The sequence below is a fragment of the Papilio polytes genome, unplaced genomic scaffold, assembly GCF_000836215.1.
Source record: "Papilio polytes unplaced genomic scaffold, Ppol_1.0 DF824047.1, whole genome shotgun sequence".
Classification (NCBI taxonomy): domain Eukaryota; kingdom Metazoa; phylum Arthropoda; class Insecta; order Lepidoptera; family Papilionidae; genus Papilio; species Papilio polytes.
In genome coordinates this window covers 448,377-466,490 of record NW_013525157.1, presented here as the reverse complement: position 1 = coordinate 466,490, position 18,114 = coordinate 448,377, and the positions used below count along the sequence as shown (strand labels likewise).

General features: G+C 32.7%; 1 protein-coding gene across 4 annotated transcripts in view; it reads left to right on the top strand.

The window, feature by feature from the left end:
* Positions 1-6,770: 6,770 nt before the first annotated feature.
* The window catches only part of LOC106100564 (low-density lipoprotein receptor), a 137,949-nt gene continuing 126,605 nt past the window's right edge, over positions 6,771-18,114 (top strand). For 2 of the 4 annotated variants that reach the window (XM_013279447.1, XM_013279449.1), the window contains exons 1-2: positions 6,771-7,138; positions 15,442-15,564. In XM_013279447.1, coding sequence (XP_013134901.1) covers positions 7,003-7,138; positions 15,442-15,564 — 259 coding nt within the window. In that variant the 5' untranslated portion in view covers positions 6,771-7,002. The remainder of the gene's footprint in view (positions 7,139-15,441; positions 15,565-18,114) is intronic. The other 2 variants (XM_013279448.1, XM_013279446.1) reach the window with 2 other exon arrangements.

Here is an 18,114-nt window from a genome sequence, read left to right as displayed (position 1 = left end):
GACACTTCGTTCTTAGTTACAACTTTATAGGTTTTCAACTATGAAATATTTAAAAAGACGTCTAGACAGAAAGATAACTAATTGAAATTTTAGAATAATATTTTTACAAAAAAATCCTTTGCTTTAATAAAGGGATTCTGATCCATGTAGGCAAGAGTTTGAATTTGAAAGTTAAGCATACATATGTGGTGTTTGAATAAGGCTCTTCTCATAAAGAATTAATACAAATATAAAGAGTTTGTTCTACATTAGTTATAATGCAAAGGCAAACTATGCTGAAGTCTCTGGTAACAAAGCTCAAAGAAAAGCTTGTTTTGTAACTAATTTACTTACGTCTCCTTTGTATTAGGATATTTCCCGGGGGCTTTAAGTTTTTTCTTTATTTATGAAAACGATACGAGAATCTTACAATATTATAAATGGGAAGGATGAAAGTTTTTTAGAGTCTGTAGCCTAAAAGGCTGAACAGATTTCGATGAAATTTGCATTCGAAAAATCTGCATTTTCATATCTACAAAATAAAAACCAAATTGTTCACGTATTAATATTAAAGTTAAACTCGATTTATCTACAGAAATTAAGTTCTAGCATTGTCTTAAACTAACTTTGTTTAACGAAACCAAATTAGTTTATAATTTGCAATTTAAAGTTTCTCTCAAGCACTAAAACTTAAATAACGAGGCGGTGGATTGAAATGTAGCATAAAGTTTTAAAGTTGAATTATAATAGAATTAAGTTTTATATAGTTTCACGAATAAGTTTTAAGGTGACTTAGAATGTACCACACATCTTGTATGTCCTCTTTTATATATCTATACTTAATATTAATGTGAAAATTTAGATGGATGGATGGATGTTTGTTAGAGTTTGTAGCTTAAACTGCTGAACGGATTTCGATGAAATTTGGTATCGATGTAGAGATTAGTCTGGAAGAACACATAGACTACTCACTTTCCTTTTTTTTTAAATTCAGTTGCAAAAAGTGAAGCCCTTCGCCTACGCATCCGCATTCGCTTCCAATAATACTCACATATGACTCATCACCGTTATTGAAGAACTTCTATAAGTGTTTCATCAAAGTATAAGATGTCGTCCACTTTAATAATTCATTTTAATATCCAGCTTCAAGTAAAGCTTACTTAATTAAAAAGTCAAATCCATGCTCAAAGCGTTCTCGACAATAATTGTTTCTCAAGGGAAATCATAGAGTATTTATTTTTTTATAAAACACCTGCCTTTGCACATCGAATAGGGAATACAAGGCTATGATTTATGGTTTTGATGATGTAAAACATTTTAATACGAAGATAAATCCCGTCGTGATTACTTTATTTATTTTAAATGTATCTTCAATTACCTTCCTTTGTTTTATTTCTGTGGTAATTTTTATATAATTTTTAAAAATAAATGATGAAAACAGCGTTGGTTTAGAGTCCCAAGGGAGTCATCGATCTTAGCTGCTTCTGGCTTAGTACGAGCTAAGTGCGAGCAGCCATTAATTTAGAATATTTATTATACACTTGTTATTATTGTTTAATACTATCTATCTATAGACTAACGAATCGACTGATTTTACCACAGTTTTGAAAATCTCTGCTGCAAATTAGGTAAAATTAAATGCCACGTTTTAAATAGAACAGTAAAGGAAACTTTAACTTTGAAGGAATGACGCAATCTTAGTGCACTAAATATTTTATGGTTTCTAGCATTGGTCTTTCTCGGTTAACTTCCTAGGAAAAGAAAGCCGGAAGGAAGTCAAACGTATAAATCGCTTTTAAGGTTATAAACTTAACAAGTTTGTGAGCAAGTTATAAATTGTATAAAACTAAATTAAAACGAACAATTTAAGTGTAGAATTATAATTTTATAGACAGAATCATACCTATCGATAAATGTTTATGCGACTGAAGTTAAAATAAATAATTCAACTCTACGATAATTAGTGTGATGAAAAATAAATTTTAGAACCAGTAACCGAAATTTACCTAATTTAGTAAATGTAATAGTGTAATAGATTTTATGTTATAAGTAATTCAGTTAAAGAAGTCGACTAGCAATATGTCCAAAAGTTGTCGATAACGGACGGCAAGTTTCGCCATCCATTTCCATAATTGCATTCGACCAAACTGAGCAATTTGATGGAAAACATTGTTAAATTCGGAACATTTGTAGAGCTAAGTCTTAATTTGTATTTCTAAATAAAATGTACACCAATCATACCAATATTATAAATGCAAAAGTTTAGATGGATGGATGGATGTTTGGTAGAGTTTATAGTCTAAACGGCTTAACGAATTTCAATGGAATTTGGTATAGACGGAGAGGATAGTCTGGAAAAACACAAAACACTTTTAATTTTTTTATTTTACCGACGGAGCCCCGGGCGAAAGCTGATTATTCATAAAGACACACGATTGCTCAAAAAGGAAATTACAAAACATCATTAGTTCACTATCGAAAGATTTACGGCACCATTAAATTCGGCAATGTTCAGTCATTTACAAAATTCATCAAAGGCCATAAAAGAGCGCCGTTAAAAGAATTGTACAATCCCTGATCAATAAATCGTTAACAGTATCTAGTGACATGAAAAATAGACTTTGTAATTAAAGTAAATGTAAAGTATTGATAAGACACAAATAATAACTATCACTTTTAGAGAGGGCTCACCTTTGACTAAACGCACAAATATGCGATTGTCGATTATTTGCAGCCAATTCAACTGTTTAGTTACAACTAAAAATATAAGCTAAACGTAATCAAAGTGCGACTAAACAGTTATGCGTTAGTGTAGTTAAATATCTGCTCACGCTCTTAACGTTCAACGTAATTTTTTTTTAATGTTAATCGAAGGACTGTTTTCTTTGTCATTTTGTATTATAAGTGACAACATTGTAGAATTTTTTACCTCACTTTTGGGCTCTGAATCAAGTATTATTTTTATAGGCTGCTAGAGTTATGTTGTGCTTGTATTTTATTAAACTTTGTAGTGTGAACCTTTTCCAAACACTCATGTCTTATCTCATGAAGGATACCAACTTCAAGTTAAGCCTATTTATTTATGGGCTTGAGTTGGGTCACCACTTCAACCTTTTTTCATACTTCCTGTAACCATCTAATGGATATTTGCGAAGGCTTGTTCCATTTACTATGAGGGCTTTCAACTCTTCCGTTTTCTTGAGGTTTCAAGTATGAGGTATGTTCTGGCCAATTTCTCCTTTGTGTTTTGTATTATACTAATATTACGAAAATACCTAAATCTTTGTAAGAATAGTAAGAATAGTATTTGCTAGTGTATTCTTTTTGTTATTTCTGTTTTTATACAATTGTTCCAATACTATTATTCTAATAATATTTCGTTATTCTTACATTATGGTAAAATTTTGTTGCATCAAGAGATGACGCTGTCTACTTTAGTAACAAAATAATAATGTGCCCAGCGGGCAAACTGGGACGCGTTTAAGTTTTCTTTCTGAGAAAATATTTTCTTCCCAAATTGAAAGTTATTTCCAGTACTTTTTCCATTCCCCACTTCCTCGCGACAAACCGCTTTCGACTTTAATGATTTTCAAATATGTTGTCGTTGAATTAACTTTTTACCGTTGGCAAATTACCTCAAATAAAACCTTGATCTATAAGTTAGTAATTAGGTATCTACTTATATCTTTTACCTCTGATCAACCAGTGTGGTCAATTCGCTAATTTTATAACCTTTCTATATGGTTAAATTTATAACTTGCAGTGTTTTTGTAATTCGAGAAGAAATTTACAGTACGCACTTATTGCTATTACTGCTCAGAAGGCGCATTTGTTTTAATTTGTCTACAAGAAAACGTTTCAAAGACGAAAGTAAACTACAGTTTACTTAAAATAATACCATCATTTTTTCTAGAAAAGGAATCTATGTAAGTGTAAACAAAGAACGTGTTACTTGAAGGACAATCTAAAGAAGCAGTTCTCAATATTTATCTGTATCTCTATACTTTAATTGTAAAACAAATATCGTCAGATTGGTGTTTTGCAGTTTTTTATATAACTTAAAAAAATTCATAATACATACTTATTACTGTTGTTTGTTGTTACTCAACAAAAGTCAATTAAAAAATTATACATGTCAGAGTAACGAACACTAACAAAGTAAATGAATTACAGAGCTCAGCAATTAAACTTTAAGGCGTTAATTTGTTGAAAATTCTGCTTATTGACTTAAAATGCAAGTCAATTTCATGGACGTTCATGATCCCTTGTTGTTCTCGCCGCTCGTATGCCCTCTTCTCTATTTAAAATACTCCTATTCAATACCACGACAATTATTATTAAAATGGATTCTCTTCTTAACTTAAATAACACTTAAATACAGTACTAAGCTTTAGATACGTGGTAGATGTCTTTAGTTTTGGTTGAGCCCCTTTTAACAAAATTAATCTATCCGTAATACATATCAAGGTTTACGTTACCTTGGCTTTCGTTTTAGGGCCTTACTTAAATATAAAAAAATATTACGCGGTTCGTCTGCAATAATACCTAATACTCTTGAATCTAAAGCCTCTTTACCCCAATATACACCACTATCGTAGATATCTTTCCTTTGCTATATTTTCAGTAAAATATAAAAGTACGTATTTAGTACTATTTTGATGGCCGAATACTGTAATGAACACATGGCTTTCATAACTTCTATTACTGTCTCACAGATGTCAAAATTTTAATGTAATCTTGAGTATAAGCGTTGCTTTGTCATTTAAGACGCTGTTAAATATTTAAATGTCGTTTCAAAATTCTGCCGTAACTTAGCCATATAATGCAATAAAGCTATTAATTTAATGTCATTAAAGCTTTAGTCTAAATAGGCTTATTACAGGCTAAATAGAAAACTTCAGTTCAGCCTGAAGTATCGGCTAACTTTAGTTTCTGCTAATTAGGTTGATAAATTAAAATGAAAGCATAAATTAGTTGCTTAAACGAAAATGCTTTTCATCTAACCCTTTCAAAAGTTTAAAAGCCAAGTAAGGGTTTCCTTGGCGAGATTAAACGCAAAGAAGTAAGGTCGAGTAAAAAATTAATTAGTGAAAGCGGCCACCACTAAAATGAGTTTATTTTAGAACTTTCCACGGTTACTTCTAAGTTTGAAATTGAATTTTTTTATGCAAGCAGAGTGTGAGTACTTTTCATCAATTTATAAAAAGACGTTAATATTAAACAATGTTACTATTTACTCCTTGGGTCCCACACCGGTGTGCAATGACGTAAATAGTAACATTAATAATGCCTGGTTGAAATTTGGACAGTAACGCTGGCCAGGCATAAATTGTATGTACTTACTAGCGCCAGTTAATGTTATGTTATGCCAGTCCAGTCTTTCAGAGCTACTATTCAACTGTACTGGGTAAGTGTCAACCATTTTTTAGGGTAGGAGCTATATGGTTCTATATTTTGTAATGTTTTTCATCAGACCATTAATTTGTAGTAACTTCTGTTATATTTTTCCTTATGTTGTATAAAATTTTGATGTTATTTTGAATTGTGCAAACACGCTTCACATTTAACTAATCATAATTTGGAAGATGAATTCAAAAATCTACAGCAGATAATAACAACAACATGCGTATGTTAGCCAATAAGAACGAACTTATTCAAATAACATAAAAGTTAACATACAAGGTTAACTTTGATAACGATATCTGAATGACGTTAATTAATTATGTTAAATTAATAACCATAATTATTGAATTATTAAATTATTTATTCCAAAATAATGTAATAGCTTATCATGATGGACCGGAAACGGACTTAACTCAAAGTAAGCATTAGGGATGTGGCACATTGAATAAAATTATAGTATTTTTAAAAACATTCGTTTGCTAAATACTATACAAGTAACGCTTTATTTGTGGTTATGATATTAAATTGTAAATCACAATCTAAAAATAAATTAGAAGATGCTAACAATGTTTCATTCTTATTGTAATTTATTTTGCAGCTTGTCTTAAATTTAACATTTTCTTGTCATGGTAAAATATATTTTAAGGTTAGTTATTATAATGCTACTGAGGTATATAGGTCAAGTGTTGAACGCTGTTGCGCGTGACATTATGTCGTCTTCGAGTTAGTCGGTTATAAGACAGTGTTATCTCCCAGTTGCGTGGTGGTGGACGTGCGTAAGTCGGCCGCCACACCCCCGGTTCTTCTGACTGTATGGGGTGCGCGCGCATACTTACCCCTAGTAAGGGTTGGATCACACTAACGATTTTGTAGTACAGAAATAATGTTGATAAACGAAGTTATTTTTTATAAGTTAATTTGGAAGTTAACATTGTTTTATTACTTAAATTTTTACTGTTAGGGTAGCTTCAAGTTTATTCTACTTTCACTTATGCGTAAGAAATATACTAAAAGCACATTTTTGTCGATTTTTTTTTATAAAAAGTACATGATATACTATCAAAAACATGTTAATTTAAAACACATTCTCGTTAAGTAATCAATAGACTTGGACTCGAATTCATTCAACCTTTTCCGTCTGAATCTGGGCTAAGAGTTATAAACAAATATGTATTTCATATCTAAAAAACAATAACTATAGTAGCATGTAAACGTTGCTTAAGTTATGTGTTGGTGTGTTGCGTTGGAAAAATCTGTAGCTAGAATCAGCAGCGCGGCGCCACGGTACAGTCGCCGAAACTAAACGTCACGCGTGCACTGTAAGCGCCATCTAGTCTCGCAGATAGTACAACTTCTCGTCTCACACCTGCCCGCCGATCGCGCGACCGCGACATTCGCCGTCGCGTTCGTACCGCTGGCACGTAAAAGTAACCTACAAACGTTTGTGAATTAACTAATAATACAAATGTTGCTTGTATTTTTACAATAAAACGGTGTTATTACTTATTTAGTGAAATACACATTTAACTGAAGTGATACAACTGAAGGATCATATTGGATTTAATTATAAAGTGTTACAACACAGTGAATTTGGCGAAATCAAAAGTTTCTAAGGACAAAATGTTCATTTTGGTGGGCTGTCATCGGGCAGCCCCCAAATATTGTGGAAAGATGTGGTGGTATATTTTATTTAGTGTATTGTTTACAAAGACATTTGCAGTGACGGGTTCTAATATTACTACACTTTCTTCCAGCAGTAAGTATTTATTTACTTCTTAATTTATTCATTTAAGAATTTACAAGAAACATTCGACATATAATGTTAATAATAAAATAATAGTAATAAATGTCCAGTAACATTTAATAAAGTATTTTTTGTTTTAATTTACGTTTTGTATCATCTGTTTTATTTTACCTGTGTTCGCAGTCCCTTCTATTTTTTCGTTCCTCGTAATTTATTTATATTACAAACGGGTTTCTTACGTATGCACGTGGTCGTAACTTGTTTATTATAGAATGTGTGCCTTGTTTACAATATTAGTTTGCGCAATCGGTTTAACGTTAAAAGTGCGAGACAATTACATTTGTTCTATTAGTTTTTTGCGATGCTAACGGCGACAATGGTTATGGCAATTCGGTACGTAATTTCTCTCGCTTAAGGTTTACATGTATGTAATGTAACTAGATGATTCACGTGTCAGATCTTAGATAAGTGATAAAGTTAATAAACTACGCCATTTCAAGGTCGTTACAGTTTACAATAATTCTGATTGGATGGCGTATGTCACCTGTTTATTTTATTTTGCATATCTTGTTCGATAGCTACTTGTTTAATTCACAGTTATGTTTTAATTTTTGTTTTGTATGTTGTTACTTTTTGTACAGAATGTATAGTGTTATGCGGATGCGGGTTAGTGCAAATACACCATTACACATGATATGCATAAACACAATCTCTTCCTGTGCCAAAACACCGAAATAGACATACAAACAACCGTATCTGACTTTAGACTTTAAATTTCACCGAAATAGTACAAAGTTCAATAATAATGGCAAGAAGCCAGCTAAACACTAATTTAGTTCATTCATTTAATTTAAAACTACCTAGAAGATTGATTTGGGTATCAAACATATTTCATAATTGACTAAAACTGATTCATCTTGGGTGGAAGAATTGTGACCATCTAGAAACCCCACAAAGAGACCGGCGTCAAGCAGAAATTTCATGTCGTTACAAGGGATTTTTTCATGTTAGTTGTCTAGACATTTACCTGTCGCTCTAATCCTTTCTCGTTCCTTCATTTTTAACTTTTATACTTCTGTAGTAATATTAGTTAAGAATACAAGTGGATCAAATTTAGAAGAATACAAAATACCCAAAACCAAAATAGGTTTTTGGGTATTCTATGGGTTGTGGTAACAGTTTATCAGGATATGTAATATTTAACAAAAATACATAAAAGTCATATTCAAAATGAAAGTAAATTGTAGTTGTAACGAGCATTTGTGAAGCGATTTAGCGGCGCTAAACTGTTGGCTAGTGGGACTCCATAAACGTGGCTATCTCAATTTTGGCGAGCCGCAGCTGACGCGACGCTCATAAAAGTGCCGTTGATGAAAAGAGCACAATCGCATTGTGAGACTATAAAACGGGCTTTTGTACGCTAAAAGAAACCATTATGTGAAAAATGAAAAAGGTATCACACTTGTCATGACCGGACTTTATCGTAAATTCGTTCGATTTTGGGCGTTAGATGAATGGTCAAACCTAAACTATTGGTCCCCAACTTATTTATTTCATGACCTAATTGTTACGAAAATCTAATGTTTAAAATGATACATCACAGAATTTTGTTCAATCCATTAACAAAGTATTTTTACAATGATTGGATTGTAGTTAATCGTTGCTTCAGTTTGAAAAACATTGACCTAATCGGAACATTTGTCATAGCATAATAATAGACTAAATAGTCTGTTCTTAGAAGTTTAAAGGACTATTCATAATGATGGTCGAAATATATTGCACAATATGTGATGACTCATTTTAAAACAAAACAGACTTTTATTCCGAAAAAACTCTAATAGAATGTAAACTATATGCGTTGAAAGTGGTAATTTTCAGTATAGAAACCCGTACTGAGAAACTTTGCCGATAGCATTCACTGTATTTATTTTTAAACATGATTCAGTGAAATGTACATTGACAGACCAGATAAGAGCGGATGGTTTTAATTGTTGACATAAAAAACATTGCGAATCTACAACATTTAGTACCGTCATTAGTTGGTGTAACGATAGATGCTGTTTTTTACCTATGTATGTGGATAAAACTGATTACTGTGTTAAAACTACCGCAAAGAAGTAACATAAAGTTGTAATTCAGCTTGGAAGGAAGAAACTGCTCAATCATGACTCAACAGTCCAGAAATTTTATAGGTTACTCATCAATGACAAACATCTTATTTTTGTCTTAGAACCGATCATGTCCATTTACAAGCAAACCGCATTACATTTGCTATGAACTTTAATTTATCTTTAGTTACAGTTACAGAAAATGTTTAAACATTATTCACGAACTTGATGAATTTATAAAAAAATTGGATTTCAATTTTGACAAGAAACTGATAAAAGCGAGCGTGTAACTGATCATTAGAAATTGCGCCTGTTTAGGACTGTTACATTATGTTTAAAAGAAAACAACTTTTAAAAGCGAAATCCTCAATCATAAAATGAGATGAAAATGATAAAAGATGCAGGGCGAGAATTAGAAGGTAAACCAGAAAACTTTTAAGAGGAGAAAACGTTAATACTCATGTAAATCCTTATGAAGTAATCAAAATTGGAACAAGTTTAAAACAAAAGAAGCAATTTAGTGAGTTCACAGATACAAATTAATAATTATTTAATGAATCCTTAGCAATTAACAGAAAGTTTAACGCTATTAAGAAACTTTATCGTTGGAAGTTCTAAGCATGTGTTCCGTGAATAATGTTATAATGTAAAAATTTATATTTGTACGTACTTACGCAATTTAAAATTCAACGCAAATTTAATTAAATAGATTTTGATTGAATCCATTCATGGTGGGTAAGAAGAAAAATGTTGTTATCGCGATTATTTCTAAAAATACTTCAATACGCAATATTGTGCAAACTTTACTAGAAAAAAATAATTATTCCCATATTCGTGGAATTGGCCTGGTTTATCGGCACTGTAAAATAACAAAATGTCTTGAACGTGCTAATTATATCCATCACATGCTTGGGAATGAGTATACTATTTTGTTACGTCATAACAAATGACCATAACTTTTCAACTAATAAACCAACTTAAGAACCAATACAATTTAGAAATGACCTTTGTACTACATTAGGTTGATTGTCATTAAGCCCTATTGTTACTGCTGTATGGACGATACGGACAGTCATTCGACAAACGAGGGGTAGAATGAAGACATTGCGAGAACTATATTTATCTGTTATTCAATTGTAGACTTTTACTTCATCCACTTAAGTCCGAATTTTCTGTAACTGTGTTGAATGTATCAGCTGCTCTTTTAGGAATGGGCAATTGATTTGAAGCATGTACTAATTGCGAGCGAAGTATTGAAGTGCGTAGTCGAAATGAACTTAGTTTGTCTTTGATGTATTCGTATTGTCTTATTGTTTGTGGTTTTATTTTAGAAATTGTATTAATAATAATAATAATAACAATCATGGACGAAGTCATCGTAACGAATAACTACCGGAAACATATCCTAAAGGATGGTACGACTGACATTTGTCGGGCATGTCGTCGGCCTGGTGAGTCTATTAGACATATCGTTTCCGGTTGTTCTCGCCTTGCGGACGGTGCATACTTGCATAGACATAACCAAGTGGCCAAGATTATCCATCAGCAACTTGCCCTTAAATATGCTCTTGTGGAATCTGAGGTACCATATTACCAATATCAGCCTACACCAGTTCTGGAAAATAGCCGTATCACGATCTACTGGGACCGATCTATTATTACGGACAGGACTATTGCTGCCAATAGACCTGATATAGTAATAATAGATCGGTCTGAGAGTTGTGTAATGTTAGTCGATGTCACTATCCCACATGACGAGAATCTCGTGAAAGCCGAAAATGAAAAGCTATTAAAATATTTGGATTTGGCTCACGAGATTACCGCCATGTGGCGTATGAAATCGACTACCATTATTCCGATAGTCGTTTCGGCACACGGGCTGATAGCGAAGAGCTTCGACCAACACCTCAAGAAGCTCTCGCTAGACAGTTGGATTAAGGGCCCGATTCAAAAGGCGGTTATTTTAGAAACCGCACGACTAGTGAGGAGGTTCCTGTCTCTGCAGCCCTGACCACTGGTTGCTTGAGTCATCGGATTCCGCAGCCGGTGGTGCTCTATTTTTTTATATAATATGTTTTATTTTGTTATTTTTTTAAGAAAATCATGTGAAATATATTATATATGAAAATAAGAAAATAAAGATGTGAGATAATAATAATAATAATCATTTATTTCAGACATCAAAGACTGCTGAGTATTGACTGCTTCTTTTTCGCCAAAATATATTTTCCCTTTATCGGGTAAATTTTTCTTTAATTTACTTTGTTAGGCCTGAATTTGTGTCGACGTTTGGATGTAAAGGCCTTCGTTAAGCTGATCTATGACATTCGTCTAAAAATTATAGTTTTTTTTTCAACTTGCAGATTGTTACAGTGATCAAATTTCGATTACTGGTTATCATTAAACCTAACCATCAACGTTAAAATAAGCTGTATAAAAAAAAAACAGAATTTATTAAGTCTACTACAGATCGCCGACTTTGTTTGTTTAGAAAGCAAAGATGAATGTTTTTGTTCGTACCCTTTATAATGGAAAGCACGATTCTTGTCACAGCGTGTCTGATCAATTGACAACAAAAGTTTATACTTTGGAAGCGAGTTGCGAGAAATAAAACCAGTATCATTTATATTTTTTTTAAACTGCACTTATTATAGGTTCTTTTTTGTTGTCACAAAATGTAGCTGCAACAGCAATTAAATAAATAACGTTTACAATAAAGATTAACATTTTACCTCACCGAGGAAATGTTATTGTTAAAGGTTTTATACGAGTAATCGTTCATTAAAGAAAAGAGATAAAAAAAATGTTTATTGTATGAAACTAGCTATCAGCTAGTGGTCAGTCACGTATTTCAAGGATCGTGTTCCAATAAAATAAAAACCATGCACATTTCTCACATTAAAATCTTTGTTATTTTGATAACTGAAGTAAGTTATTAACGCATTTGTTTTAAGTTGAACTTTATTGTATCGGTATTAATAATTAAACCTCTGGAAATACAGACGTTTCAAAAATGAGCAACTAACGAGTATAGTTAAGCGGACCTTAATTTGCATACAAATTGGCTTCGGTCAGGATAAACGCTCCATTTGTATTCAACCACAGGATCCCGGCTCAGTGGCTGAGTACTATTTATCCAGTTTCGGATTTGAATCGCCCGCGTCGTCTTCTGTTAATCGATACAGCTTCGATATCTTCTCGATCGTCTTTTGTTCCTTGCTACTTAAACTTTTTAATATTGATTTGAAGCGACACATTTAAAGGTATGTAAACTACAAGTTCTAAACCATACGAGTACATCAATTTATTTCTGTAGGATTTTTTTTTCTTTTTCTTTTTAATGGTCTATTCAGTCAGTATAAGATATCACAGATAGTAAAGTTGTGTGCTCAGCTTGTTATTGACTTTTTTCGTTTTGACCTGATAACGAGTAACTTCCGGTCAATGAACTGTTTCAACAAAGCTTAAAGTAAACTCGTTGATGAGCTGTTCCTCTTATCAGAATTAATGTAAATAAAATATAATAGAATTTCTCCTTAATTCTTTGTTTTAACATAACTGTACCTGACAAAGATAACATCGGACCATCAAACAAAAAGGACAAATCCCAAGTGACTGGAACGTTGTATTTGTAAAATATTGCCATATCAAGTTGAAAGCTATCCAAAGAAAAAGTCATTCATAAGCATTTTGTACTATTTGTTTAAAAAATAGACTACAGAATTTGTTTCTAACCATGTTTTCTTAATAGCATACAAAACTTGTATAAAAAGAAACGGTTTACTCTTTTCACTTTCATCACATAATACAAGGGGGACTGGTTCACCTCAAAATTATTCCTTATTCATCACTATCGGCCTATTTCCTTCTCGAACCAAGATAAGATGTGTATTCTAGGAATTTTCTTAGCCTGCGTGTGGTCGGATTGTTTAAAAAAATCTACCTGTTAATGGTTCTCATTACCCAACTTAGCAAGCGATCTATCCATTTTTGTACTAGCTATTGATATAAATGCATTCAAATAAACCATCGATCGAACAATAGGGTTGTTTCAGGTGATAAAACTACATAATGCATTTATTTTGTGGTATTAAAATGTTTTCTCATCCATCAACAATTTTATAATGGAATATGCAAAGAGTATTTTAAATGATTTTCACAAAGTTCATTGTTGGTAGGCGTTTAATCAAAAAATGTATTTTGATTGACATTTTTGTTCAATGGCCCTTCATACACAAATGGCGTGGTCTGGGAGATACGAGGGCGCTTGTACAGATTGGATGCCGTACGCCCGTCACCAACCGTCACCAGCCCCATAAGTGCTCTCCATCTAAAATGTAATGAAATTTAATTAGTGTCCCTTTCATTGAAGGCACTTTACTCATAAAAGAGCTAATTTATTTCACTTAATTACCTATAATGGAATTTTATACCTCTGTGATTCAATATTTTGTTTAATAATTGATATATCTCATTTGTACGTAAATTGTCTGCAACATAATTTTTGATTTTCACTTACGTTCATTGTTACCCCTTTTTTAATTATTTGATACTAGCTTTCGCCCGCGACTCCGTCCGCGTGGAATTGAAAAAACAAAAGGGAATAGCCTATGTGTTCTTCCGTACTATCCTCTAAATCTATGCCAAATTTCATCGAAATCCGTTCAGCCGTTTAAGCTACAAACTAACTAACATCCATCCATCCATCCATCTAAACTATCATATCTAACTAATATTATAATATTATAATAATGTATGGATGGATGGATGTTTGTAAGAGTTTGTAGCCTAAACGAATCAACGGGTTTCGATGAAACTTGGTATGGATGTAGAGGATAGTCTGGAAGAACACATAGGCTACATACTTTTTTTTTTAATTCCACGCGGACGGAGTCGTGGGGAAAAGCTAGTTTATAATATTAGTAAGATTAATTGAACACGTTTTGTAGTAAGAAAATAAACGCCACGTTTCTTGCTATGAAATATTCATCTACGTTTTTACATCAAGTGTTACGTATGAATTTACATTTTCAACAAAAATAGTTCTTATTATGCCACAAATATATTGTTAAACTAGTACCTTTCTCATTGTTAGTAATCTTAAAATTACAAACACAATTTCTCAAATACATAATAAACCCGTTTTACATTTATAGCATGTTATTCGATGAAATTGTAAATCATTGCAATGGACCGAGTTGCCTCCACTATGAAATTGGATCGGACTCCACGAATATTACCGCATAAATCAAGCCCCAAAAGATAGGCCGGGCGTTGTATTGCCCGTTCTTGACTTCTCGTGTCCATTACGTAATGGACTTATAAAGGCCTGTTTAGGATCATGACAATATACGTCGAATTGTATTCTTCACGTATTATAGCCCGAGTTGAGATATTGCTCAAGTTTGTTCGACGATTTTCGTTATTGTACTCAATATGTATTGTGTTTGTTAGATGAAAAGTTAGACCACTTTCCTATTTACTTTTGAAGGATATCAGATTACTCTTACACACTCAGTAGCTGTTAGCTATTTATTCAGAAATGTAACAAGTTGCAGTTAATTTTAAAAACGTGATTTTAGTTACTTAAGTTGAGACCAATGTGCAATTTTTTTAATTTCAAAGTCATATACTGTGCATGAATTGGTTTTAATGTTTGTATTACATGTTAACGATATTCGTAGGTGGACAATACAAAGCAGCATTCAAATGTAATATCATGTGATTATCAAATGAATAGTTCTTTATGTCCTATCAATGCCACTTTATACTGTATTGCATGTTTCAAAGTTTATGACGGCTCGTGGTTAACTGCAAGCGTGTTAGTTGGTTACCAGATCCGTCCACTAGCGGTGAATAACAGTGTTTGCAGTGGTATTCCTCCTCACACCTGCATTGTGTTTTGCGTAGCGTCTTGAGAGTAATTCCAAGCAACCGTAAAGTTTGAATGCTAGTATACTTTACTCACGCGTACTACGTGACTTTATTGTCGAGATAATTGATCTCGTACAATGTATTCATAGACATAATTGTTTTAATTAAGAGGGAAACTGTCTAAAATTAAAGCATAAACGGAATTTCATTTACTTCCAAATATTCATTGTAACGTTAGTTTACAAACTATCTTTACATGTTTGTTTCCCTTGTAACATGTAACAAAACAGCTGTGTCAATGTAAGTGAATAATGTTTTACTTTTTTATTACAGAGGTGTGCTCGCAAAAGCAATTCCAATGTGCGAACGGGAAGTGCATACCGATATCGTGGTTGTGTGAAGGAGACAACGATTGTGGCGACAACTCAGATGAAAATATTGAGGAATGCAAAAAAGGTATGTTTGTTTTTATAAACCTTTTACTTGTTTTCAATTATGTAGAAGGAACTTACTAATTTGTATTTGTAAGTTCTCTAGTCTTATCTCCGTTAATGTAATCCATTTTTCATAATTTTAGCAATACTAAATTTAATGCTAGTTTTAAACAATTAATGTAATTGTTACTGGCGATATTAATTTAACACTGCACTAGAGATCTCGCCAGGAATGCGCGGGAATAACCCAATCCGTCTCATGTCATTGACAGCTGTCAGCTAGGGACGTGACGTTTATGCCGACAATCTAGTGTTGCATCAATTCTAGAGCACTGTACTAATTTTCTTCTTAACACTAGATACTTTATTATTTAATTAAATATAAGTACAGTCGTTTTCTTTCGCGGTATTGCAATTACAGTAAAATGTTTTGCTTGTTACTTACATTATAAGTGCCGCAATCGTGTCATAGAATAAACACCGAGATTCAAATGTGAAAATATTATGAACTCCCTTTGAATAGCATGGGGTTTTGTTTACTCCTTGTTTATCGGTGACTTTGATTAAAGTTTAAAACATCTGCCAACAAAACAAAAATTCGTCTATCGACCTTTAAATCTGTCGACTCTTTGAGCGACCGCGAACAAAAGCGTCCCGTATTGACTACCCATTAATATTTATTGAACGAAATATCTTTCGAAACTCAATGATCTCCTCATAATTTAACATCAATTTGACTTACAGTTGCTCGATAAATTTAATTTGTTGTAACAACATAAAATAATTGTTTAATTTATTTAAACAATATATTAACATTTACGTAATTTGAATTTCAAAGTGACGGCGTAATTTAGACAAGTTACTTTACATTTATTTTGCCAATATTGAATTTATTAAATAAATATTTACATATAACTTAAATTATTTACCTATTCGTCCAATGAATACATTTAAAGCCGGGGAAATTCTCGTCTTTTGGTAAGAGAAGTCGGTTAAAAATGTGACTCTGGAATTTTTTTACAAAACAATTTGTGTGATTGTAAATTTTTATTCTTATTTTATGAAACCATAGAACATTATTAGATATTTTGTTTTCATTGTTGATTGGTATTTGTCTTCTTTATTGATGCGAGATGAGAGTAGGCGACGCGGCGGCGCCCAGCGTGTCATATTGCGCATGCGTCGACAACACTAAAGGATTATGACGTGTGATTCCCAGTAATAAAACACTTCGCTACGAATAGCGATTACAAACTATATCATACCCTCGAGTATTCAATATGAAATACGCGTCGTTTGGAAACGTGGGAGTTCCTACTCAGACAAGTTATTCACATGAACTATTTATGGTATGTTTGTAACATTATCTTGGCTTAAAGTGCCTCAAAGAACTTTGACAGCTATTGACAAAGAACTGATATAGGATATAACTAAATGTGGATATCTGTTTACTATATTGTTCCATTTAAATAAATTTACGTCGTAAAGTCCTTTCTCAAATGCCATTTTTCTCTGATCTCTCAGTTCCTACCGTAGCAAATAATTGATGAATTAAAAAGGCGTTTCAAACGGGAGCAAAATTGCACACTTTAGCGAATCTTTCCGAAACAGATAAATTCCCGGAGGGGAGGATCGTGATTCAGCCGAATCCTGTCGTTTGCGTGGCGGCGGCGTAATGAAACTTTTCCCGTTCGGATGGAGGCTGTTTCGTTTATCTTGATTACGAACAGCGTCAGTCCAACTGTCTAATATCTGAACCCGTCGGAACGCCCCAATGGATTGTGAATACGTAAACTGTGCAAAATCCGCTGTATTGACAATTAATTGAAAGTCGAAGAAATTTTATCCACGATTTATTGAAAAAAAAAAAAAAGCAACCTATTAATAAATTCGAGGATGTTCAATACTTAAATGTTCAAAACTTTTTGCGATTGGTTCTTAATGATTGATTGTCATATGTTAATTCAGTCAGTTCATGAATAGTTAAGTTAATAAGTTTTACGTCATCGTATATGACGCGACTTTTGTTAGTAATATTTCATTTTATCATTCAATAAGCTGGACGTGGACGTGATTATATTCGCACACAAAATAAGATTGCCCTTCGTTGACTTATGTACCTGTCCTTAGGAAAAAAAGCTTTGAGTTTGCGAGTCAGCAATCGGGTCACGTAGGCGGCCTCTGGCGTAAAACTGTGTATATCTAGGTGAGTTCATGAATAATGGTAGATTGTAATATCAGACTTTCTACTGCTGTCGACGAACATCGTAAATTTCCCACAGGTTTTCTAATCTAAAACATTTTTTTTCCTTACCCACACCGGCTGCCAGGAATCTCCCAATTTTTCTACCGAAATCACGACTGGAGCTCATTAATTTCATTTATGTTTTAAACCTCGAAGCAAATTGCTTTTCATAAATCTAACATTTATTACGTGAAGATTTATATACCTTCTACTATGACTTTAACATTTAATTTTAAATTAATATCAAAATGCATACATTGAGTTATAGTAAAATACGTTTTATGTTTAATAATAAAGTCTGAAGGAAGGAATATCAATATTGCTCTG